The sequence below is a fragment of the Lynx canadensis genome, chromosome F1 (genome assembly GCF_007474595.2).
Source record: "Lynx canadensis isolate LIC74 chromosome F1, mLynCan4.pri.v2, whole genome shotgun sequence".
Lineage (NCBI taxonomy): Eukaryota > Metazoa > Chordata > Mammalia > Carnivora > Felidae > Lynx > Lynx canadensis.
The window spans coordinates 55,689,120-55,714,361 of record NC_044319.2 but is presented as its reverse complement, the minus strand read 5'-3'; the positions used below and the strand labels follow the sequence as shown (position 1 = coordinate 55,714,361).

The window sequence follows — 25,242 nt, the reverse complement described above, 5'->3', positions numbered from 1 at the left end:
TTGCAAAGTCTGGTCTTATAGGCAACAGCCAAAGCACTTTGCGGGAACCAGGGTTTTTTGGTGCAGTGGTCTGGGTGAAACAGAAGAGTAGTTGCTCCCAACACCCATCCCAAAGAGCAACGTGGCTCTTGTTATATCTGGCTGGCTCCGCAACTATCCAAGTTATGGGGCTACAGGGGATACTGTCTAGACCGGTTCTTTTGGCCCTGGGGTTGGCAGAACATGGAACCAGAAAGCCGAGGCATGGCTCAAACATCTCTCTGCATTTTTTCTGGTAGACAGTCAAGCTGGATGGAAACTAAATCTGAAACAATGACCAAATAGCAATAAACAAGAGAATAAAAAGACTGCACAGGGCTTTCTTTAGTCCTTGGTACATATGCCCTGGCTCATGGGCTATAAACCATGACATTTCTGAAGTGAATATCCTTGAGAATAAGAGCACAGTCTTAAAGATGTATGACTTTCCCAGCTTGAGATGATTCTCATTGCAGGAGAGGTGTTCTCTAGTCTCAATGATAACACCATGATAGGAAAAACACATCAACATAGAATTGAAATAATTTATTTACCACTAGAGCACCACAAAACAGACATACATCATGTTAAAATACAGCATAATCAGTCACCAAAATACAAAACAGCTAATCTTATAGTCCATTTCTTTTTAAACCATGCCAACCAGAAAACTGTACTGCTGCTTAACATATAAAAACTGCAGCCCCACCCCACCCGTATACTAACATCTTCCCCTTCCCTCCCGCATCCCTCCCTGCCCGTGGCAATATTTACTTATGGGAAGTAAAGACCTTACAGAACCCCCAAACTTAAAAAAAAAAAAAAGATTCAAGAGATCTTAAAATAGAGCATTTAAAATATTATCAGTGCATTCATGAGGAAAGACAAAATAATACAAAACAAACGTCATTCTATCTGAGAGGAAAACACCTGCAGAAATAAAAGTGATTTACATAGAATTCATCGAAAACGGAAGGAAAAAAAATCAACACACTCATTTCTGGGATTGGGTTACCCCCAACACAAAGATTGTTCACCAGTAGGGCGTCCCCCCTCTCGCTTTTCCAGTTTTCAAATTTGCGAATCCAATTTGTCATTTAATGAACGGCCAGGAAAAGTCAAACATCTAGAAGTACAGGTTATCAGACAATTTCACTTGGATTCGCACCTCGCCATCCTGCCCTTTAGGTGACGCTGCAAATATTCCATTGTTTTACCTATTAACTTTCATCTGACAGTTGAATAAGGGACAATTGGCAAACTGTCATCTCCTACAAACCCTGGCGGAAGGGTACCTTCCCTGCAACGATGTGGCAAATCATTCATTTATTAAAGCAAGGTAAATTCTCGCCTCAGATCTAGAGAAGTCTCATTCAGAGAAAAAAATGACTTTTTGATCATGGGAGGATTTGGCTTGTACCTTTACAACCCTCAAAGAACACACATGAAAACCTTAACTTCCGTGAAATAAACTGAGTGACTTAGGCTGACCAGGGCGTTTTTTTTTTCTCCCTTAAAAAAAGAAATCAAGAAATATGTAAATCTTTCCATTTCCCCCCTGAACACTAAAAACCTGATTAAAGGAAAAGATGTTTCCTACGAACTGTCTGATCTCTACTAACAATAGAATTCGGTGAGCATACTGTTTAAGCCAAGTTGCAGAAACCTTTCTTAACTCAGCCACAAAGATTCCGAGTTACAGTCAGATCCTTAGGCCTCTGCTAAAACTAAAATATTTCAGCTCAATTATGTATACATCTATAATATTCCCCAATTTTCCTAAAATAGAAGACTGTTAACATCTGAACTGATTAGTAAGGATGCTTAGAAGACGGAGGAAGACTACTGAACTTGAATCTGTCCTTTTTATAAAAGAAAATCTACAGGACAAGTGGACTCAGGTAGCTTATGTCATAATAATGGACAATGCACAAAGCACAGTGGAGGAAACACTATAAAACACAGATTTGTAGTGCAAGTCAAACTATAGGGGCTTTACTCGAAAGTACTGGCCAGCTAAAGGAAACACACAGTTCTGAGCGATCATTAAAAATAGAGCCCCAATTTAAGTCCAATCTAAATCATAGTTGACATTATTACAGAACATTAAAAATATGGTAAAAATTTACACATTGCATGTAAAGTAGTTAACGTTTTGATTTAATAGTTTGCAAAGGAGATCTGCAGATGTGTTTCCAATTATACTGGCTTCTATACCCATCTATTATAATAATATAGGTATGGTTACATATATCTGAAACGAAGGAAAAAACCAATAGCATAGCTATACGGCAATACTTTCAGGTCCGAAGTTTGACCAGTACGTATCAAAAACATTTCAACATTTCACTGGTTTAACTAAACTGACAAAGAACCATTTACAATTAAAAAGAAAAAAAAATCTTCCAGACTTATTCTGACTGAAAGTTCCTTTATTAACAGGCTTTTCAGTTTTGAACCTTACAAGAAGCTTCCTTAGGCAGTTGGTACATAGCATGTGCTTTCAGGGTCTTTATCTTAATGCAGGCTGGCTTGGTCATATAATAACTCGCTTGGGTTTTCATCCCGTGAATATGACCCCTTTTTTTCTGGCTCGTTTGAGTTCAAGTTCCTTAAGCCATCCATGAGTTTCTGGCAAAGTATTTGGTCTCCACTTTATACACCTGTTTTATTTTCCAAGGGCAATGAAATGTTCGTTATATAGTAACACACAATAAATAACTCACCGTTAACTCTAAAGGTAAGAACGGGAAGGGTCCCTATTGCATAGCAATACAGAAAAATCAAGTGAGGCATGGGATAGGAAAAGTATGTACAGCAATTCCACTTAATGGGATTTTCCTGTTTGTTTGGTTGTTCCTTTCACATAATTAACACTAACAAATTCTTCCAGTGTTTATTTTTGTCTTAAAAAAAAAAAGGTTTTGCTTCTTGTCTCTCTCGCTTACAGAGTAGATGAAATGTAGAATAAAGCCTTCAATTTTTTGTTTTGTTTTGTTTCAGATGCCATTTTTAACAAACACAACCACAAACTTCCAACGTGTTTGAACTAGTACCGCTTTTTTCAAAATGTTTTTAACACTGTTGAAGCAAGGCTCTCTTACGTTTTCTTGTTACAAACATTGTCATTGTTCTTGTCGTCCTCATCATCATCACCACCATGTGATTATCGTCCTGCCACTTCTCCAAGAATCTTAGCTGCATTTGCAAGACTTTACAATCATATTTGAAAGCTGTTCAATCTTGGGTGTTTTGCCGATATAGTAGAGAATGGTTAGCGGTTCTAAATCCTGGGACACACAGCAAGGAGAAGCAGATGCTTCTGGATTTATGGTGTTATATAAGCTGAGAACCTGAAAGGACACAGGAGAAGGAAGAAAACATAGGAAAAGACCCAAAAAAATGGGGTGGCAATTACTTTAAAAAGAACCATTCCATACTGTTATCTTATCAGTCACAGTACTCAGTAGATAATTTAAATTATTTTTGGTCAATTTCCTTCTCTTAACCCCCAATTATGGTCAACTTGATATATGTTCCTAGTAATCACTGAATTCATCATTTTCCTACAGAATCCTTTTGTCATACATCGTAAACAGATGATTTGGTAGAAGCTCAGATTGCACAAAATCATTCATTCAACAGATTTTACAGTTTCCCCAATAATCCTTCACTTCGATCTCTACTTTGCTGCACATACTTGCCTGGCCGTCGAAAAAGCTGGTCCTCTCAGTATCTGTTCTTGTGTCTACACTTCCTTGTAACCTAGTGTATATTTCCAATTCCCATCTAGATTAGAGTTCCCTTGTGGTCAGAGATTCTCTGGACTTTGTTTTGACCTGATGGCCCTAGTAAGTCTTCTCTGGATGAAAGGAGACTCCTGTACTCGGTGAAGAAGTGAATATATGGAGAAGTGGAAGAATCACAGGTTTCATTAAAACTACCACCAAAGCTTTCGTCTACCCTTAGCCATAGAAAAAGACACCTGTCTGCAGTGTGAAACCTCTCTGTGCTGTGTCTTCTCAGGCCAATTTAATATCACCTACATTTTCATTTAAAAGAGAAAAAGATGCAAGTCTTTTCACTTATCATTGCTTCATAAATACGATCGAGAGTTCAGCAGTTAAGAGTTAATTAAGAATGATATTAAAAGAAATCTGTATTTTTACGCATTCACTTTCTCACGTTTTGCTTCAAACAACAATGATAATCAACCCTCCATTTAGATTTCACGTGGCAAATGGTAGTGCCTAAGTTGGAGGGCGGATAGCCAGCCCTAAAATGGAATGAAGAGAAAGTTCTAGAGTCGGTTCTATGCCCCTAACTCCATTTTATATCAAAGGACTATGCGACTTTTACCAGTGGAAGTATGTAGGTTCCCCAGTGATGATAAAGAGACATTTCCAAGGATTCCATTAATGTGTTAGGCAAACAGCAAGTGACCTTTTCCTCGACATTCACGGCCATTTTTTCAGCCTAAGACAGAAGGTCTGTTCAGTGCAGCAACACTGACTACTTTATTAAACTACCTCTGGCTCCCTGGGTAACTGTCCAAACCACATATTTGTGACCATGACAGTTATTCTTCCTCTCTCCTTGAAAAACAAGCATGGTCTCAGCCTGCACACACTCCCTCTGTGTATCAGGGAGGGGAATTATGTTTCTACTTGGCAATTGGGCCTTGCCCACATTACAGCTACTGTGGCCACAGCCCAGTTGAAGCAGGCTGGCCAGAGAGCTCAGACAAAGGGACAGACATGAGCAAGCTTTCCTCACATGGCCAAGCACATGGTCAGCCTGGAGTGCCAAAATCTACAGGGGAGTTGGGAAAACAGCTGAAGGAAGGAGAGTCCTATTTGTCAATTTAAAGTCGAGCATATGTAGGCATTTATAAAGAAATAGACTTCATGTTCTGCTAGCACATGATTTTTCATATGCATTAAAGAGAAATTTTATAATGCAGATGGTCTAAAATAATTGATAACCCCAAAACTCTTGAATTCAGCTGAATGCATTATGTGATCCTTCTGGCAGCAGATTCATTTTCCTACCCTGCAGTGAAGGCAATTTTTCTAATGCCTCTTTAATAAGGAGATTTACAGAGGCATAACCCCAATGTGTAGCCACATTTCAGGAATTAAACTCAGTAAGACAGAGCAAACGGAGGCCTGGTTATAAAGCCAGGAAGCCTGCCTTCCAAATGCCTTCCAAGTTTTGGTTTGTCACCAACTGTTTGATCCGGGGCAAGTAATCTACACAATCTGGACCCGGATTTCTTTAGAAAAATGAGATGTTTGGACAAGATAACTTTCCATCTCTAAAACCCTACATCATGAGGTACCAGGAAAAAACACTTGGCTTGGACAGGCATCACTACATAGAAAAAGTCTTTGCTGATCTGGGCTACTAACCCATGACATCCAATCTAGGACTTGCTCTCTGAATTAGCCTTCTACCCTCACTGAAGTAACTTGACAGAATATTTAGATTCTTGTTCACTTTGGGTTACGAAGACTTGGAGATCCTAATTTTCAAATCATTTTCACTTATTTCCTCGTCTTGCTCTTTACATCTATTCTTGAGTTTGGCATTGTTATTTTAAAGATCACTTTTAACGTAAACATTCCTTGTTACTGATAAGAAATTGAGGCTTAGAGAAGTTAAATGACTTTTTAATCTTTATTTTTTTTAATATAACTTATTGTCAAGTTAGCTAACATATAGTGTATACAGTGTGCTCTTGGCTTCGGGAATAGATTCCCATGATTCATCGCTTATATACAATACCCAGTGCTCATCCCAACAAGTGCCCTCCTCAATGCCCATCACCCATTTTCCCTTCGCCCTTGCTGCCCCCATCAACCCTCAGTTTGTTCTCCATATTTAAGAGCCTCTTATGGTTTGCCTCCCTCTCTGTTTGTAACTATTTTTGTCCCTTCCCTTCTTCGTGGTCTTCTGTTAAGTTTCTCAAGTTCCACACATACGCTATCTGTCTTTCTCTGACTGACTTATTTCACTTAGCATAATACCCTCCGGTTCCATCCACGTTGTTGCTGCAAATGGCAAGATTTCATTCTTTTTCATTGCCAAGTTTTATTCCATCCATTGTGTGTGTGTGTACACACACACACACACACACACCACATCTTCTTTATTCATTCATCAGTTGATGGACATTTGGGCTCTTTCCATAATTTGGCTACATAAATGACTTTTTAATTGCCATACGCTGGTGAGTCATGATGCCATGCCATCAGCTGAGGTCCTCAAAGTTTTCTTTACTATGACAGTCCCTGATGTAGGTGATAACAGATCCTCTTTTAGATGGGGACCTGGGTCCCTTCACATCCTAGCTGTATATGTGACACTAAGTGACATATTGATTTTTTATAGCTACCAATCACTTACAGCTGTTGAGAATATAAGATAAAAAGAAAGCAATTAAACAACACTGTCTTCGGGTTGCCTATAATCTCATCGGGGAGGCAAAACCTACTCTTCAAACTGGTCATTGTTACTTCTGATTTCACCTGCAGCCGGCATTCTTCCCCATCACTCAAAAGGATTTCTCCAGCACCCATTCAAGTGTGTTGATGAGTGGGCACCAGGCTAATTAGAATTCACTGGACATACTCTCAGCAGGTACACATTAGCAACCCAAGAATAGAAGAGACACAAGCCAAATACTTACCCTACTGTGCTGAGTGTCTGAACTCCATAAATACGGGCAAGCTCCAGCACAGAAGTTGGCATTGTACCCTTTAGGTTCATGAATCCATTTCCACCCAAGATCCCTCTTGAAATCAATATAAAGTGGACGTAGGCAGCAATTATCCTGCACATTTCTGTTAGAAGAAAGAGCGGTGGAGATTTTAAAGCTGATTTCCCCCACCCCTCATTCCAAGTCAGAAAAATGACTCATTCACTCATTCAAATGGCACCCAATGAGCACATTTCATGGGCCAGGTTTGAATGGTTTTATAGTAATCTCGAACGACTTCCACGATGGAGTGTTACGATGATTTGCTGGACTACTTTCCCTTGTGAATTCTATACCCTGAGTCTTTTGGCCATACCCTTCAACGTCAAACCTTTCCCTAGAATGACTATATATACGCAGAGAGGTGGCTGGAAGAGATCAGTTTTGCCAACCAGCCTCGATTGCCCTTTCAAATATAAAATGAATCAAGTATGACAGCTATTTTCAAAGAACCACCTAAGACATTTTCCTTTGAGAATGAATCCTTCATTTTATCTCATGTCTCTTGATCCAGGAACGAAACAGAGATCAAAAAACGTGGAGCCTTGCTTAGTGCAACCATCGACTGTGGCGAGCAAAAAAAGCCATTTTACTCATGAACTCTTGGAGCAGTTCTCATCAGTGAGAACCCCTCACTGCCCACCCCCTCCCGCCCCAGCTCTCAAAATAAAAAGAGAAACTTCCTCTTATGAGGCTTGATAAGAAACCACAGGAGAACACTAGCACTCTCTCCACCATGAACTCTTATAAGAATGGAAATAGATTTGAGTTGCCTTTAGTCCCTCATATTCTGTAGCTAACGACACAATAAATAGCATTCTGCTTCTATTTCTCTTATATCTGTTACTATGACAAAAGGTATGACCATGGGCACTCTACTGTTGGGGGTGGGGGAGGGGAGCGTTTTCCAATACAGATAGTGAGTCTTTCCAATTAAGGACCCATCATCATACCCCTCAAGTAAACTTGTATTTGCTTTGGGGAGCAAGGAGCTCAATTTCTTCTTCAGCCCCCAGGTGCTTCCGAGAGATCTGGGAAACAACTTCAGGAGCTAATTTTCTGACTTCACCCTTGGTTCATTGCAAGAAGCCGATGACTGCAACGCAGAAAAACTGTTTTAAGCCTCTGGGAAGAATGACCTTGGGAGATATGATGGCTATACTGTACTGTATGTACCTGGCCTCAAGCAATAAGTGCAGTTTTTAGGTCAATTGGTAAGAAAGGGCAAAGGCAGTACAAGAGTCAACAGACATAATTACTTCGTCTTATTTTTATTTCCTTTACCTAAAACAATAGGCTGCATCCAAAGCACGCTTCTTCCGCCGGTTGGACTGTTGTGACTCAAGTCTGTAGGAGGGCAACAACATTAGCAGGAGGTGTGGGGTCTTTCCACTGTTTTTTTTCCTAGTGGACTTTATAGTTTTCTGATCACCACTGGTATATGTGGAGGTGCCATCAATACCTTGAAAAAATGCATTTGGGTAACAAACATTTAGCTTTACCTTCATCAAATATAACCAGCCTTTTTTTTTTTTCCTCTGTATACTGTCACAAATGGCAGTGATGACCACAACAGCATCATCACCTGGCTATAGTCATTCCCCACGTGAATAGGACATAAGAAGACAATTGGAGGTGACAAGGAACACTTCTAACTGCAGCTGCTCTCGTCAGGAGGCAGCTCGGTGTCCAAGTCAGGGCTTGTTGGTTATGAGGATCACTACAGAAGAGGCCTTTGACCATAGTCCAAGGGCAACCTAGGTCGTTTATTTTAGTCAACCCTCAGTTGAGGCCACGTTCAGTCCCTCAGCGACTGAAAAGAACATGCCTTGTCACCCACCAGTCCACTCTCTTCCTAAGACTACTAAACTCAGAAGATTTCTCTAATGAACATAACCCGAGACTTACACTAAATTGCAGTGAATTAAGTTCAAGTGAAACAGAAGTCACCCTTACCTAATGCTATTTTGGGAAGCGGCGAAGAAAGGGCTTTTTCATTTATTTTATGGCATCCTCAACACTTTCCTGATTCCATCTGAGATTTAGAAACTCGAGCTCCCCAAAGCATGCTCAAGAGACTGCCAGTTTAAGCATTTAATCTCCACACTCTAGAGAATCATGGCTAGGTTAGAGACTGAAATAAATCTCTAGACTTCTGGGAGTGTTTTTCCATGAGTAAGGGCCACTGTAGCCTTCTGCATGAGGATGAAGGTCTCAGGTGGTGGTGGTTGGGAAGGGAACTCAGCTCCCAGATGCGGTGGTATGGAGTCCATACAGCACTAGCCCGCAGTACACTTCCTTCTTAACGCTCATCTCCAATCTGGTTATCTAATAAGAGAAGTTGCCTCAAACCCTTGGTATCTCTTCACTCTCCTTGAACTTTGGCTAATCACTAAGAGGGAAGCAAAATGGGGGAAAACTAAAGACTTAGAGTTATGTGTTTTTTAAATGATTATAAAAGTCTGGTAAGGAAGCCGTTTGCTAGGAAAGGTGGAGTGTTCTGATCCGTATAAGGTTAGTTAAAGAGGCTGTGGTGTGAAGAGATTCCCTTCTGTGAAATACAGTTGTGAGCTCCCGACATTGGGTCTGGGGCATTATCAATGGATTTCCTTGAATGTCCGCTATCGTCATCTATAATACCAGCACGGGTGGAAAGTTGGTTCGCTTAAATGAAGACCAAACGGGTTAATGGACTAATAGTTTGGGAAGCTGATGAATCAGCCAGTTACTACTGCCTGGTCATCACCGGGCACTGAGCAACATAAACAGGGAACCAATTCCTTTGTCCCAATCCTTTCTGCCTTTATATATGTTTATCCAACCATCTTTTTACCCACACAACTAAAACTCCCCAGGCCTCACCAAACAATCCCGATTTCACCTGCAAACTGATTTCGTCCCCCATGAGACTATCAATATAGGCCCTTCCCTCCCCCACCTCAAATGACCAAGTTTCAGTTACCTGCAAATCTTGCTTCTAGCTCTTCACTTTTATTGGGAATGATGTAATTATTAGATGGCACAAAGGTGCAGCAGGGACAGTGTAAGCTTATTTTAAATCCCAGGTTTCTGTCTGGAAAACATGAAGTCAAGGAGGTCATTTGGATGTGTGACAATACCCTTAAATCTGCAATCAACTTACAATAACTTAAGGTCACCGAACAGCTAGGGATGAACACAGAGGGTGGTTGTAAACCTTTATGGTGGAGCCATTCATGAACGGCGTCAGTTACATCGAAGGAAAGCCATTCGCCTTCTGCCCTTGTCTTCACGACTTTGCTGTCAATGTAGCGCTGGGTTGGAGACGTTAAGTCTTTGGATTTGAGAATCTGGGGAAGGAAAGGAGAGAGAAAGGAAAAAGCTCAGCTGGCATATGGACAGCATGCCTAACCCAAAACCATTAACGCTATTCCAATTCATTATCTAAACGTAGCTCCACTCTGGTATCATCCCCATGTATTGTCATTTAATAGCATGGCCGTGAGCATAAAAACATAACACCAGGCCATTTGCCATGAAAAATAGAGCTACTAAGTCATCTGTGTGTTAGGATAAAGGTGACAGGAACCTTAAAGCCAAGTGTCTAAAAGAAAGTGACAGTAATTATTTTTATTTTGCTGATATAAGCTTTGCAAGATTTCAGCCATAAATTCTATTCCAATAAGTTAATGGCTTTGTTGTTCTGCTTCTCCATTTTTTTTTGAATTTGGGGAGCTGGAAGGTGGGGAGGGACAGGAGGAGCGGGCCAGTTCAGAGGATCCATGCCCACACTCTGGAAGGCTCTGAATTAGAAATCTCCTTCTAATAAAGACAAAAAGGTCTCACCCTGGTTTCTAAATCCACCAACATTAATATATGTGGCATGCCTCAGCTTTTGAGGTAAATCTCTAGCTGGGATTTTTACTCTCAATGTGACTTGTTATGATTTATAAAGATATTCCATATCCCACAGACCAAGAATGAATTTGGGCAGGAGCAGTCTGGCAGTGTGTATTAAGAGCCTGAAAGCAAATCAGCCTGAACACTGAGACTTCAGAAGGATTCATTTATTTCAAATACGTAAAGAGCAACTATAGGGTTTCTATAGGAAGTGAATGTTTTATGTGGTTTTTAAAAATTCTGTCTGTCTTTAAATGATAGTGTTTTATGAACCAGTCAAACCAAGATCCCAGGTCTCCTAGAGCTTTATTAAATCCCTACCCAAACCTGTATCTTGCCTTTCCTTAGTACCTGGGGTCTCAAGCCCTATTATGTGATACCTGCCCCTCCTGATATTAAGTCTAACTACTCTGTGCTCATTTCATACGTGTAGGTTTAGTCTCTCCATCAAGTTCATAAGCTTCCCCATGGCCATGATCACATCTTTGATTTGATGCCATTTCAAAGCACTGCACTCAATTTAATCACTGTATATTACGTGACTCTCTGAATACCCAGAGAATCACTGTATATTACATGACTCTCTGAATACTCCTTTAAACCTTGCAAAACAAAAATGCATACTCTTCTTGCTGATTTCAAAATGAACTTTTCTTCCCTGTGTATACATGATTTGTTTCAGGTACTTTTGCAACGAACGCTTCCTAAGATATTTGGCGTTATGGTCGACTTTTTTCTGGATTAAGTACATTTAGAAAAGGAGAGACATTCACACAATTGAATTTTGGGAGGCCTTCAGTGAATTTTAGACAAAACCTACTCTACAGTCTTGCCCCTGAGGCTCAACAAACCCCCACTAACTGAAGACAATCTAGAGGCAATCATGATTCTACCACAGGCAAGAGATGTTCTTTGTGAATTAAAGGAAGCAAGTAAACATGGCTTGAGGGCTGTGCTCACTGGGTTCTGGGCTTGGCACACATGATTTCATTTCATTTAATCCTCAAAACATTCCTGTAAAGTAGATTGAGGAAACAGAGACCTGGGGAGGTTAAGTAACTCATGCAGTGCCTCATGGTGAACACGTATTGAGAGAGGATTCAAAACAATCCCCTAATTTTCCTGTTTCAGTGCTGGATTTTGAAGGCCAAAGAGTTATGGGGGTCAGTTTTGAATCATGATTCATGCTTACCCCTTTCCAGGTAACAAAAAACATTCAGTGATAGAAGCAGAGATTTTTTAATAAGATTATAATAAATGTTGGTACAAGACGGAAACATAACGTGTGGAATGTACACACAGTTAATGCAGTCATAAACCTATAACTTTAAAGGTACAGCTTAAAAGCAGTCCACTTCTCTGTAAATCAAACCATGTTTTGAAAACACTCCCAGTTGGGCAAATAAGACACTACACATCCAATTCATAATTAATGGTATGATTAATCTAACCTAGGATAACAATGATATAACAATGATTGAGAAGTTTTCAGCATTTCCATCTGCCTCACTGCTTAAAGATTAGTAGGAAATCCAGGGGCCCTTGGGTGGCTCAGTCAGTGGGGTGTCTAACTTCGGCTCAGGTCATGCATGATCTCATGGTGTGTGGGATCTAGATCCGCATCGGATTCTCTGCTGTCAACGTGGGGCCCAGTGTCTCCCCTGTTTGCACGCGTGCGCACGCGCGCGCGCTCTCTCTCTCTCAAAAGTAAACATTAAAAAAAGATTTTAGGGGCGCCTGGGTGGCGCAGTCGGTTAAGCGTCCGACTTCAGCCAGGTCACGATCTCGCGGTCCGTGAGTTCGAGCCCCGCGTCGGGCTCTGGGCTGATGGCTCGGAGCCTGGAGCCTGTTTCCGATTCTGTGTCTCCCTCTCTCTCTGCCCCTACCCCGTTCATGCTCTGTCTCTCTCTGTCCCAAAAAAAAATAAATAAACGTTGAAAAAAAAAAAAAAAGATTTTAAAAAATCAGTAGCAAATCCAGAACTCATTTTTCTGATGTTAAATTTCTTCCCCTCGTCAACCTCCTATAATGATGAATTATTTCATAATGCTTTTATTGGCTTTGCTCCTAATCAGCACATTGCTTTCGTTGTTGTATTAATTACATATTTTGCATATGTAAAATATATCAAATGTCTATGATATCTAGCTCTGATATAAATATATAGAGAGTCCCACTGAAGACACAGAATTTGTTTTAACCACCACATTGACCAACTCAGCAGGGAAAACACAGACTGGCAAGTCTATGGAAATTCTTCACCTAGAAAGAAGAGGTAAATTTAGATGATCTTGCTTTAAAAGCAGACCAAAATGGAGCGAGAAGATTCTGAAACTTGTTTTCTTTCTTAAATCTCATTTTCTAGTAAGTGGTCCCTCGGCCACAAAACACCACGAGGTTCTGACAGCAGACAACTTCATATTCTCATAGCACTGAGAGGTTCTCTATGTCTTCTCACCAGCTCAAGAACAAGCCCATTTAAACCACCCAAGAATGACAGCTAGTTAGCTGCCCACTTCGGAAACAGAGAGGTGGCTTTGGTCTTGTGGGTTTGCTGTCTCAAACTTTATGGCCAAGGAGGTCTTAAACCGACTTGTTGCAGTGTAACTCCATTCTTTCTTACCCAGTCCTCAGTGGAAACAGGAAACAGCTGCTCTCCATCACTCATAGACTATCCCTCATATTCTTGGAGACTATTATTAAGTCCCCCTCAGCATGCCTGCTCTCTCTCTCTCTAAGCTAAATAAACCCTGTTCCTTTAGCCCATATTTAGAGGGGCAATTTCCCAAACCTTTAATCAGTTGGGTCACTAACTAGGATGAATGATGCTATATAAAAATACTCCTCCTACAGCTTCATGGTGCTGTTTCAAAACTGGCTAGAAAACCTTCTAATCACATCTCAGAGTCTCAAATCTTAACTTGAAAGGTATCTTCTTTCTAAGAATAGGCACAGCCTCCCTATTCCCTGTTTATCTTCCATTTATCACCCACACAAAATTAAACTGGAAGGGAAGAAAATCAACCCACTGCTATTATCGATTAGTACTTCCTTAAATTCAAGAGTTCATACAAAAATGACTAGATCAGTCAACTCCCCACTCTATTTTAGCTTTTGCTGTCTGTCTCTCTCCTATCTCCTAACAAGTGTATTGAATGTGAACAGTCATGGGAATGCAGCTGTTGTTTTTTCTAGAGCCAAAGTCGCTTCTAAATTCCTTTATAGATATCGTATCATGACCAAGATAGTTTAGTTGAACAGTAGAAGCTTTCTTAGCTGTCCTCCACTTAGCTGGCCAGATTAACCAGGATTCTCCATTTGTTCTATAATATATATTAGCTTATGTTGGGGTTCATTTGCTGGAAAGCTACTCTCTACTATGTTCCAAGCACTTCTGATCTTACCCGTTGAGTCGTATGCTTAGCAAGTATCAATTGTACATGTTTCTAAACTTGTTTATGATAGCTGGACTTGATATTATAATGTTACAGGTGAATTAAATGGCCTAGAAATGATGAAATACAGGACCAAAAGTGAAGAGAGCTGTTGCTTCTGTGAAAACCAAGTTGAATGCTTTGGAAAGTCTTCATACATACAAGTTGCTTTAAAATAGTTTTTTTGGGGGGTGCCTGCGTGGCTCAGTCGGTTGGGCGGCTGACTTGGGCTCAGGTCATGATCTCGCAGTCCGTGAGTTCTAGCCCCGTGTCAGGCTCTGTGCTCAGAGCCTGGAGCCTGCTTCGGATTCTGTGTCTCCCTCTCTCTGACCCTCCCCTGTTCATGCTCTGTCTCTCCCTGTCTCAAAAATAAATAAACGTTAAAAAAAAAAAAGTTTTTTTTTAACAGTTTGGTGGTTCCTCAAAAAGGTAAACATAGAATTATCATTTGATTCAGTGATTCCACTCCTAGTATATACCCCAAAGAACTGAAAGCAGGGACTCAAACAGATACTTGTGCCCCAATGTTCATAGCAACGTTACTCATAATAGCTGAAAGATGAAAACAACCCAAAGTGTTCATCAATAGATATACAATCTAAATAAAATGTAGTATATACACATAACAGAATATTATTCAGCCATAAAAATGAATGAAATTCTGACACATATTACAACATGGATGAATCTTGAAAACATTATGCTAAGGAAGCCTGGGAGGCTCAGTCGGTTAAGCTAGTCTGACTTGATTTTGGCTCAGGTCATGATCTCACGGTTCATGAGATCGAGCCCCGTGACTGGCTCTGCGCTGGCAGCGTGGAGCCTGCTTGGGATTTTCTCTCTCCCTCACACATGCTCTCTCTCTTTCAAAATAAACATAAAAAAACAAACAAAAAAAAACCCATTATGCTAAGTGAAATAAGCCAGACACAAAAGGACAAATATTACATGATTTCATTTACATAAGGCAGCTAGAATAGGCAAATTCATAGATATAGAAAGTGGAATAGAAGTTACCAGAAATGGAGGGTAGGTAAACAGGGAGTTATCATTTAATGGGTACAGAGTTTCTGTTTGGGATAATGGAAAATTTCTGGAAATAGTAGTAACGGCTGTATGACATTGTGAATGCACTTAATGCCACTGAATCAGGTACTTAAAAAATGGTTACAAGGTAAATTTTATGTGTATTTTACCAAAACAAATTTTTCTTCTAATTTTAGATGTCAGAGAGACAGCTATTGAAGAAATAACAATAGGAATAATCTGATAAAAACCTAGAAGGATCCTGCACGCCCGTCGCTCAGCAAATTGGCCTGAAACTTCTTTCTTATTCAAAGAAACAAAAAACCCCAAATTGTAGATGATGCCTAATGGATGTCGTTCACGAAAAAAATACAACATGCGTTGGCAATAGGCAGAATCAGAGTCCAAGAAAAGCCCTTGGCCTTTTATAAAAAAACACATATATATGGTTTAAGTTAAAATACTCATCCCCCACACTCACTCACTCCTGTTTCTATAATCCGCCCGCCCCTTTGACTTTTTTCAAGTAACAGACCAACAACTGTTTCTGACCGAATTAGAAAAGACAGCTTCTAATACACTGACAATGAGATTTAGCTGTCTCTCACTTAGCTACCACCCACAGCGGTATGAATGTTACCTTCATTACATTATTGATATACACACATTATCTATAATACATGCAAAATATCCACATACTGCCTTTGGCAAGGCAGTGAATTACAAGACTCCCTACACAAAAGGATCCATTCATCTCTCTGCCACTGGAAAGCAGCCAATCAAGAGTGGATGGAGGCAAAAGTCACTGATGTTACCCAATCTTTTGGGGGGAAAAGAAAGAAAGAAAGAAAGAGGGGACTAGATGCAAATTACAGCCAGAGGAAAGCTTAGTCTTAAAGGTATAATGTTGTAAATCAACTCAGGATTTGGCTTAGACACCAAGGGCGATACCCATTCCGCTCCTAGGAGAGGCTGCAAAGAGGTATAGAAAGCATTAGGTATTTTATTTTACTTTGCATATGCAAACATCAACGGACCCACAGGAAAACCAGGGGGCCAATTCAACCACACTTCTAATGGAAAGAGAAATGTAACAATAGGGCTGTAGAGAAAAACCGGATCCTGGTTAACCAGTTGCTGTTTTTAAAGGCATTTAATGTTTTTATTGTACTTAACATTTAAGTGTATTTAAATGTTTGCGGTTACTTGCACAAAGTGATTAGCAGTTGCTGAATTAAGCGTTTACTCCATTGGCCACATTCTCTCAGATCTGCCTGACCTCACATTCTCTAACTTTACTGGCATGAAGCGTCCGTGTTAGAAAGGCACTTGGGGGCCATGTGTTCCAACCCATACGATTCATTCTCTAACATTTTGGTCTCTGTCTGAAGACTACTCATGAAAGTAGCCTCGCTACTTCTTGAGAAAGGCCATCTCGCTTCTGAGTAATTTGTATGCTGTAATTTTCCTTATCTGGGATTTTCAATATCGGAGCGCCTAGGGGGCTCAGTTGGTTGAGTGTCCGACTTCGGCTCAGATGATAATCCCGTTAGTGAGTTCGAGTCCCACCTCGGGCTCTCTGCTGTCAGCGCAGAGCCCTCTTTGGATCCTCTGTCGCCCTCTCTTTGCCCCTCCCTCTCTCTCTCTCGAAAATAAATAAACATTAAAACTTTTTTTTAAATAAAATCTCCTTGGGGCGCCTGGGTGGCTCAGTCGGTTAAGCCTCCGACTTTGGCTCAGGTCATGATCTCAAGGTCCGTGAGTTCGAGCCCCGCGTCGGGCTCTGTGCTGACAGCTCAGAGCCTGGAGCCTGTTTCAGATTCTGTGTCTCCCTCTTTCTCTGACCCTCCCCTGTTCATGCTCTCTCTGTCTGGAAGATAAATAAATGTTAAAAAAATAAAATAAAAAATAAAATCTCCATCAACTAGCCTTCCTTAATGACAGTACCACTGCTCCACATTCATACAATCACTTGCATTTATTCAAACATTTGCACGTTTTCATGTTTTTTAGTCTTCCAAAGAACCCTGTGAGGTGGACGTGATTATCTACAGTCTTTATTATCTACAGTCTTCAGCTAATGGAAAGAGGCTGAAGTACTTACTTGGGTTACCAGCGCCCTGTAGGATAAGTCTGGACTGACACGTTGCCCTCTGAATTCCAGCGGAAAGGGCTCCCCCATGTTGGATTTTGCTCTCCGGAACAGATGTAAAATGCTTTTTCCATGTCAGGCACCAGCCATAAGAGGTGGCTTCTCTCCACTGCTCCCTCAGGACAAGGTTTGAGGTCCCTCACCATCTTTGTCAAGCCCCTTTTCAATACTCGTCTATAATAATTTCCTCAACACACTCAGGTGCAATCTAGCAGAATGTGGAGAATATTACAGAATGTGCCCCGCGTGGAAGAGAGGGGCTCTTGCCCTCCTTGTTCTGGTCACTATTTTTGAGGCAAACTATTTACTTTTGTCAACAACCACACCACACCATTGAGTCAGGGTAAACGTTGTATAAAATAAAACTTTTGTCCTGACACAAACTGTTAGGTCGGATTTTCTACCCCAAATCCTTTCTGGAATGACATGGAATAAGGAGAAAGAAATGAAGGAAGGCAAAGAGGGAAAGAAAAGTTGGTTTATCTAGGCCCATGGTTCTCTAACTTCAGCCTGCAGTGGAAACACCTGGAGGGCTTATTCAAACACAGATTGTGGAGCCCCACCCCCCAGGTTCTGATTTTTTTTTTTAATTTTTTTTTTTTCAACGTTTATTTATTTTTGGGACAGAGAGAGACAGAGCATGAACGGGGGAGGGGCAGAGAGAGAGGGAGACACAGAATCGGAAACAGGCTCCAGGCTCCGAGCCATCCGCCCAGAGCCCGCCGCGGGGCTCGAACTCCCGGACCGCGAGATCGTGACCTGGCTGAAGTCGGACGCTTAACCGACTGCGCCACCCAGGCGCCCCCAGGTTCTGATCTAATAGGCATTTGCCTTTCTAACATGTTCCTAGGTGATGCCCAGGCTTCTGGTCCACTCTGAGAACCACTGGCCAAGTCTATGCTTATACAGTTCATTCTTGCAGTTGGTTAAGTGCAAATTACACATTATCTCTGTTAATTTGGAACTTATTGGACTCTGGCCTTTTGGGAGCTCTCTGAATTTTGTTTGTTACTCCATGTATATGCTATTCTTTGTGGCCACATAGCATCAGCAACTGTGTGCTTCATCAAGGTGATGAGAACAATGTTAAGTTACCCAGAGCCAAAACCATACCCTGTTGCCGGGTCCTTGGGTACTTCTTTCCTGGTGGGCCCTGTTTCTTTGATCAACATCCTGTGGTTATGTTGCATGTGGCAGCAAAAAAGGAGAACTTCACTCGTGTAAGGTGTGAGGCCCAATTTAGGCCAGGAGTCTTGCCCATCTTTGCCAACTAATAACCAGTCCTGTGGTCCCTTAAGTTTCTTTGAAGAACCCACGGGGTTTGCCAAGTGCCTTTGGAAATCATTAATGCAGTGAAAAGTTTCATAGGCTTTGAAGTCAGGCAAACATAAACTATCACTTACTGGATCTGTGATCTTCTTATTTATGACATGGGTTAATAAGACACCACCTTCTATGTTTGTTAAGAGAATTAAACAACACACAAGCGGAGAAAGCACCTATCACATTGCTGGTATTCAGTAAATGGGAATTATCACGATAATTATGTTCCTTATCTGGTCAAAATCTCCCAGAGGCTTCTACTATCTAATGAATAAGCTTCAGATTCCATAGGTCAGTATTTCAGACACAGCTTGTCACCAATCCGTCATCCCAGACTCACCTCTCATCCCTAGAAACCAAATCTAAACAGTATCCCTAAAATATATATTCCACATCTCAACTCTGCATTTAGACTGGTATCCCTCAGGACACCTTCCCCACTCCTCCCATTTTTACTTAAAAACAAAAACAAACAAAACAATAATGAAGACCTTCCTATTCTTCAGCCTAGCTTTTCAATGAAACGGTTACTTTCACTCTGAAGTCAGTTTTCTTATCCTAGGCCCCCAGCAATTACTGGGGGTGCTGAATAGTCAGCCCTTTGCCCACAGTGGCCTCGAGGGTAATGCTGCATGAGTGTAAGTATCCATTTTTTTTTCAACGGGGTAGTTAGTAAGCTACTAAAAGAGAGAGGGAAGCATGCACTTATTTATATCTCCATAATCCTTGCATTCCAGTTGGCTGACACTGGAGGCTTCAAGAATAACATTCACTGGGGCGCCTGGGTGGTTCAGTTGGTTAAGAATCCAACTTCAGCTCAGGTCGTGATTTCACGGTTCGTGAGTTCGAGCCTCATGTCGGGCTCTCTGCTGACAGCTCAGAGCTTGGAGTCTGCTTCAGATTCTGTGTTTCCCTCTCTCTCTCTGCCCCTCCCCCACTCATGTTTCTTTCTCTCTCTCTGTCTCTCTCTCAAAAATAAATAAACATTTAAAACATTAAAAAAAAAAAAGAATACATGTTCACTGATTTAATTTTGGAGATTCGACTCTCTGGGTCGAAATCTTGCTAATGCCAGCGTTTACTCTCATGCAAAGACACACTCAGCACACTGATGAAAGTGTTTCTTGGCTTATCCTCAGGAGGAACAACAGATTCTCCAACATACCACTTACATTGACTGTGGAGGAACCTTTCGCCCACATGACAAAAGCCAAAAGCCAAACCGACCTACATGTTCTACAATGTTTAATACAATCAGTTAATTTGTTTAGTTACCCATCCATCTGTTGGAAAATTGCTGGGCCATCTTATATGCGCCCGAGTCCTCATTTATTCATTCGTTCCCATTTATTTTAGAGCTCACTCTCCCCAGTTTAGTTCAACAGATATTAAGCACTTGCTGTGAGCAAGGCCTCGCCCTTCTGTCCAGGACAATAAGATGGTCCCTGTTCTTAACAGTCCACACGCTAGTAAGGGAACGCAGACCTCTCGACAACAAGTTGAAGCGATGTGTTCATGGGGCAGAATGAGGTCACCGAAGCCGGGCACTTCCTGGAGCAAGGAGATAGCTATCAACGAGGTAAAAAGGTTAACTACTAACATCTGAAAGGCTGGCAAGAATCCTGGGCACTGTGAGAACGCAGTCCAGGCCACAGAGATGTGCTGGCTCATTACAAAAGAGAATAAATAAATGTGTTTTCCTTTCTCTGCAGGACTCCTTCATCCATCCTAAGCACTATAAGCTTGAACTTAGGGAGAGTTTGCTCGGTAGGCATGTTAGACTGCCAGGGCTGCCTTAACAGAGAGGCTTGAACAAGCAGAAATTCACTCTACCACGGTTCTGGGAGCAAGAAGCCAGAAATCAAGATATTGACTGGGCCACGCTTCCTGGGAAGCCTCCAGGAAGCCTTCCTTACCTCTCCCAGCATCTGGTGTCTTGCCAGCAATCGTTGGCATTCATTGCTTTGAAGCTACCTAACTTCAACCTCCGCCTTTGTCTTCACATGGCATTGTCCCTGCATGTCTGTCTTTACACAGTCATCTCTTATAAGGACTCTGATCACACAGAATTAGGGGTTTACCCCCTACTGCAGTAGGACCTCATTTTGACTTAACTGATTGCATCTACAATGACTCTATTTCCAAATGAGGTCACATTCTGGGGTCCTGGGGGGTTAGGACTTCAACATATCGTTGTTGAGGGGACATAATTCAAACAGTAGGTGTTCACAGGTTATCCTGGGTTGCGTATGTGCTAAACGCTCTATGAAGTCCTTCAGAGCAAAGGACATTCTGGCCCGTATTCCGCGGAGTCTTTTCCACTGAATTTGCACAGTCCCTTCTTGGTAAATTCCGATCGACTCATTAGAAAGAGGCACACAATCAAGTGACAAATAAGCCCTTGGACAATCAGTCTTTGAGAGTGATAGAAAACTTCTTGGAATTTGGGGGTGCCAGGTGAGCATCCGACTTCACCTGTGAGTTCAAGCCCCACATGGGGCTCATTGCTGTCAAGGCAAAGCCCTCTTCAGATCCTCTGTCTCCCTGTCTCTCTCGGCCCCTCTCCCGCTGTCACTCTCTCTTTCTCTCTCTCTCTCTCTCTCTCTCTCTCTCTCTCTCTCTCAAAAATAAGATAAAAACATTAAAAAAATAAACTACTTCTTGGAATTTTATGTACACACATCACAAAGATTATGTATGTATGTATGTGTGTGGTACATCTCAAGGACAGAAAAAAATCATTACTGTAAGCAATTTTATACTGCATTTTTACCCTTCTATTTAATACATCTCTTTGTGGAATGAATATAAGGGAGAAAAGGCAAGAAAGAGCACCTGCAAGGAAGAGAAAGCAGGGCCTTACAAAAGAATCAGAAGTGGGTGCAATGGATTTTCTTCCGCAGACACAAATGTAGCTCTCTGTTCCTGCTGCCCCGTAGCCCCCCGTAACAACGCTGGGTCGCTCTGGGGGTGCTTGAGAAACTGACTGCTGGTTATCCTTTAGGAGTGGCTGAGCAGACCCGATACTTATCTTGCTGTTGCCACCGCCCTATCTTGTAGTTGCCATGGCTCCTTTGAAATTGCATCCCTCTAAGGCTGTATACCTCACAAGAGCTTCGAGAGAGTCTGCACAGTAGACTCCCAGGGAGTACGTATCAGCTTCAAAAGAAAGACACACATAAAAATACAGTCTCTCTGGAGCTCAGATATCTTCATTATTATGTCACGACCTTAAGTCTTTCTCCTTATAGTGCAGAGTTCCTGTATTACGTATACTCATGTGCGATTATGATAAAGAGTGGCACATATAGATCATTAGTGGTCTTTATGGAAAGGTCACCAGATACGTCTTCAAGCTACACACACACACACACACACACACACACACACACACACACAGGAAAGCCTTTCCTCTGTGATGAAAACACCTTATAATTCTCTATTGTTTCCTTCACTTTTTTAAATTCCTCTACAGATGGGCCTTTGTACTGACTGCACATATGCATAAACAAGTAAATTCATTTCCACAGGTCTGAGGGATGAAGGAGTCCTTTGTGTGAACAGAAAGTCTCTCAGATGTCACAGCTCAATAGCATTCATAAGACCGTCATATATAAATCACACAGCAGAGAAAACACATTCAACTGCACACAAGTCACATCAGTATAGGCAAGGAAAGAGATATGTGCAGGACAACCTTCAGTGAAAGCATCTGAAAGGAAACTATGTCAAGACATGCAGTCATGTCAGTCCTTGTGGCTGGACCACACAGCCTAGTGCTATGGAGTTTGATAATTCCAGTTGTTTCCTGCTGTGAGGGGAAGGAGCGTCCCCAAGAAGACGGCAAGCTCTCTGGGGCCACATCTTCTGATTTTCTTGACTGATCTCCCTTTCCAATTCCACTCTGACTTAATACCAACATACACATACTTGAAAACCACACTTCCAACACCCTTTCCTACTTCCTGGCTACCAATAACACATCTGGCCTACATTATAATTTAAGTCCCTTCTTATATTCAGCTGAGAACTTTAATTTAGGGGGTGTGATTATAGAGCAATGAGTCAAAAAAATAAAGTAATGAGCCTGGTTTTTCTGCAAACAGGGAGAGTTTATGGGTTACCCAAGAATATCAGTCTAATTAATCTCTTACATAATTTTCTTTTACCTCCATGGTTATTATCCACTTAACCAGCATTAGCTCTGAATATATAGCAAAAAATGAGTAGATAAGTTCTTCTTTCTTTATCAATAGTTAGATACCTTTCAAACAAATGTAGCAGAATTTCCAAACCCAAATAAAATGTTTCTCAAAAGAGTCCCCTTGGGATACGACACACTTATCTCACAACATTTCCTCGTACTTGAATTTTAGTTTGAAATGTTTCTTAAATTCATTGGAAAATGTTTGTTGAGCACCCACTACGCACCAGGCACTGTGTTCCGGGAACTTGTCCCTCAGGGTGGAGATGAGACCAGAAACGAGATAGAGACACAGCAGAAGATCAAGCACAGCTAAATGAGCAGGGAGGGAGCAGGGTGCAGCGGAGGGCGGAAGTAGGAAGTATTGGGAAGAGGGGCCCTGAGATGCTCAGGTGACCACGAAGGCCTCTCTAAGTGGGTGACATCCAAGGAAGCACCTAAGTGAATAAGAGAGCAGGAAGAAGCGTGTGGGAGGAGGGCACAGCGGCCGTAGGCTTTAGGAGGGAGTGAGCTCAGGTGTTTGAGGCACAGCAAGGAGGCCAGTATGGGGGAGGCGCCTGAGTGAGGGAAGTCAGGCTGGGACAGGTCCAGACACAGAAAGGACTTTGGCTCCTAGGCCAAGTGAGGTGAGAAGCCATTGCAGGACTTTGAACAGAGGATTTAGATCTGACCAACATCCTAACAGGAATCACTCATAACTGCTGTGCTAAACACAAGCTCTAAGGGGGCCGGGGGTGGGAGTCGTGGGGGGTGGGGAACGGCCAGACCAGCCAGAAGGCCATTATAGAAGTTAAGAGACGAAAACTGCTTAGGCCAAGTAGCAGCAGGCACGGTCTGAGAAGCAGCTGGATTTCAGATCTACCTTTTGAAAAGTGTTATCATGTAGGAAAATTCATTGCTTTCTCTCCTCCTCTTCAGCAGAATTTTGGCAGTTTTCAAAAATTAACACTACCTTTCTCGGAAGTTTGGATTTGTTTCCATTGAAGGAATTCCCAGTTATGTAGCTCTAGGCTCTGAGCACAGCCCTAGAACGGCAGTTCCAAAACCAATTCTGAAAACTTGCTATCAAGAAATAAACATCTGTCCTCCTTTGGGACAGTCTTCACTCCAGTGGAGGTTGTAGAAAAGTTGGCATACATTAACAGTATTTTTAAAAACTGGAGCCTTATTAAAATCAATCCAGGAAGTATACATCGTGCCTGTTCGTATGGTGGTGAAGCAGGAAGAGGTAATAAAGACGCCCGCCCCGGGGTCGGCCACTCCATAATCATTCTTCGAAAAAGCTTTCTTCAGAAGAAAAGCAAGACACATCATGGCCCCAGCCCGCCATTGGTGCCCTTAGAGTTTCGATACAGCAAACACGCGGGGCACTGCAACCATGCCTTCTCCCCACAACCCTGCACTGCCCCAGTGATAACAGGAAATCGGTCAGAGGAGACCTCGTCCAACCAGAGATGACTGACAAAATCACAAGCCATCTCTAGGGGAAATACAACCCACGTTCTGGATGACACGCAATAACGCGTCCCTCACACATCCAACGCGCCAGGCACTTTACATGGACCCTCCTCGCGGTAACTCATCAGACAAGCACCAGTATCTTCATTTTATGACGGAAAACAAGCTCAGAAACACGAGTAATTGGCAAGAGCAAAAAGCTAATAACCAGAGGTGGAAGATGAACCCAGGGCCCACCGGCTGCAAAGACTCTCTTCTCTCCCGTGTGGAGCTGCGCATCGGGAACTGAATGAGACCTCCATGAGCAGAACGAGTTGGAAATAGTATTTCAGGAGGCTCTGAAGCAAACTCCTGGGACAGCCATTGAGAACCTGACCCTGCAGCAGTAGAGGCCGGGCTGAGTTTCCATTTTTAAGAGATTCTGAGCAGATCATACATTTAAGAGACTGTTTCTTGTAAAATTTCAAACTCAGTGCTTTGGAAACGATAGGAATAATAACGATAGCAGCCACGGAGTAGACCTGCCTTGTGCTAGGGGTTTCCATGCGTTCTCTCTTTGCTTTCCAAAGTCCCGGCCAAGTAGGTGTTTTTACCCACATTTTCCTGATGGGGAAATCGTCTCATTGACGTGAACCCACACTGGCCCAAGTCCAGAGCCCTCAGTGTTCCTACTTGTATGGTAAAGTGGTCCAGAGCATGGCCTCTGGGGCCAGTCTGCCTGGGTTCAAACACGGTCTCTGCATGGCCTGGGCAAGTTATTTAACTTCTCTGTGCCTCAGTTTCCTCATTTATAAGGCAAAGATAAGAACCCACCTCATAGAGTTATTATAAGGATTAAACGACTCTATTTAAAGCACTTAAAAAAGTGCCTAGCATACAGTAAGCCTGTGTTAGCGATGATTATCATTACTGTTACCGAGTTCTATTACACAAAGCAAACATGGAATTATTAATTACTATTGCATGATTATCAACATTTCTTTGAATA

General features: G+C 41.9%; 1 protein-coding gene across 3 annotated transcripts in view; it reads right to left on the bottom strand.

The window, feature by feature from the left end:
• Window positions 1-870: 870 nt before the first annotated feature.
• Window positions 871-25,242, bottom strand: part of TGFB2 (transforming growth factor beta 2) — an 83,040-nt gene continuing 58,668 nt past the window's right edge. For 2 of the 3 annotated variants that reach the window (XM_030302859.1, XM_030302860.1), the window contains 5 exons: window positions 9,975-10,107; window positions 9,741-9,851; window positions 8,063-8,240; window positions 6,710-6,863; window positions 871-3,371 (listed from right to left, as the gene is read on the bottom strand). In XM_030302859.1, coding sequence (XP_030158719.1) covers window positions 3,213-3,371; window positions 6,710-6,863; window positions 8,063-8,240; window positions 9,741-9,851; window positions 9,975-10,107 — 735 coding nt within the window. In that variant the 3' untranslated portion in view covers window positions 871-3,212. The remainder of the gene's footprint in view (window positions 3,372-6,709; window positions 6,864-8,062; window positions 8,241-9,740; window positions 9,852-9,974; window positions 10,108-25,242) is intronic. The other variant, XM_030302861.1, reaches the window with a different exon arrangement.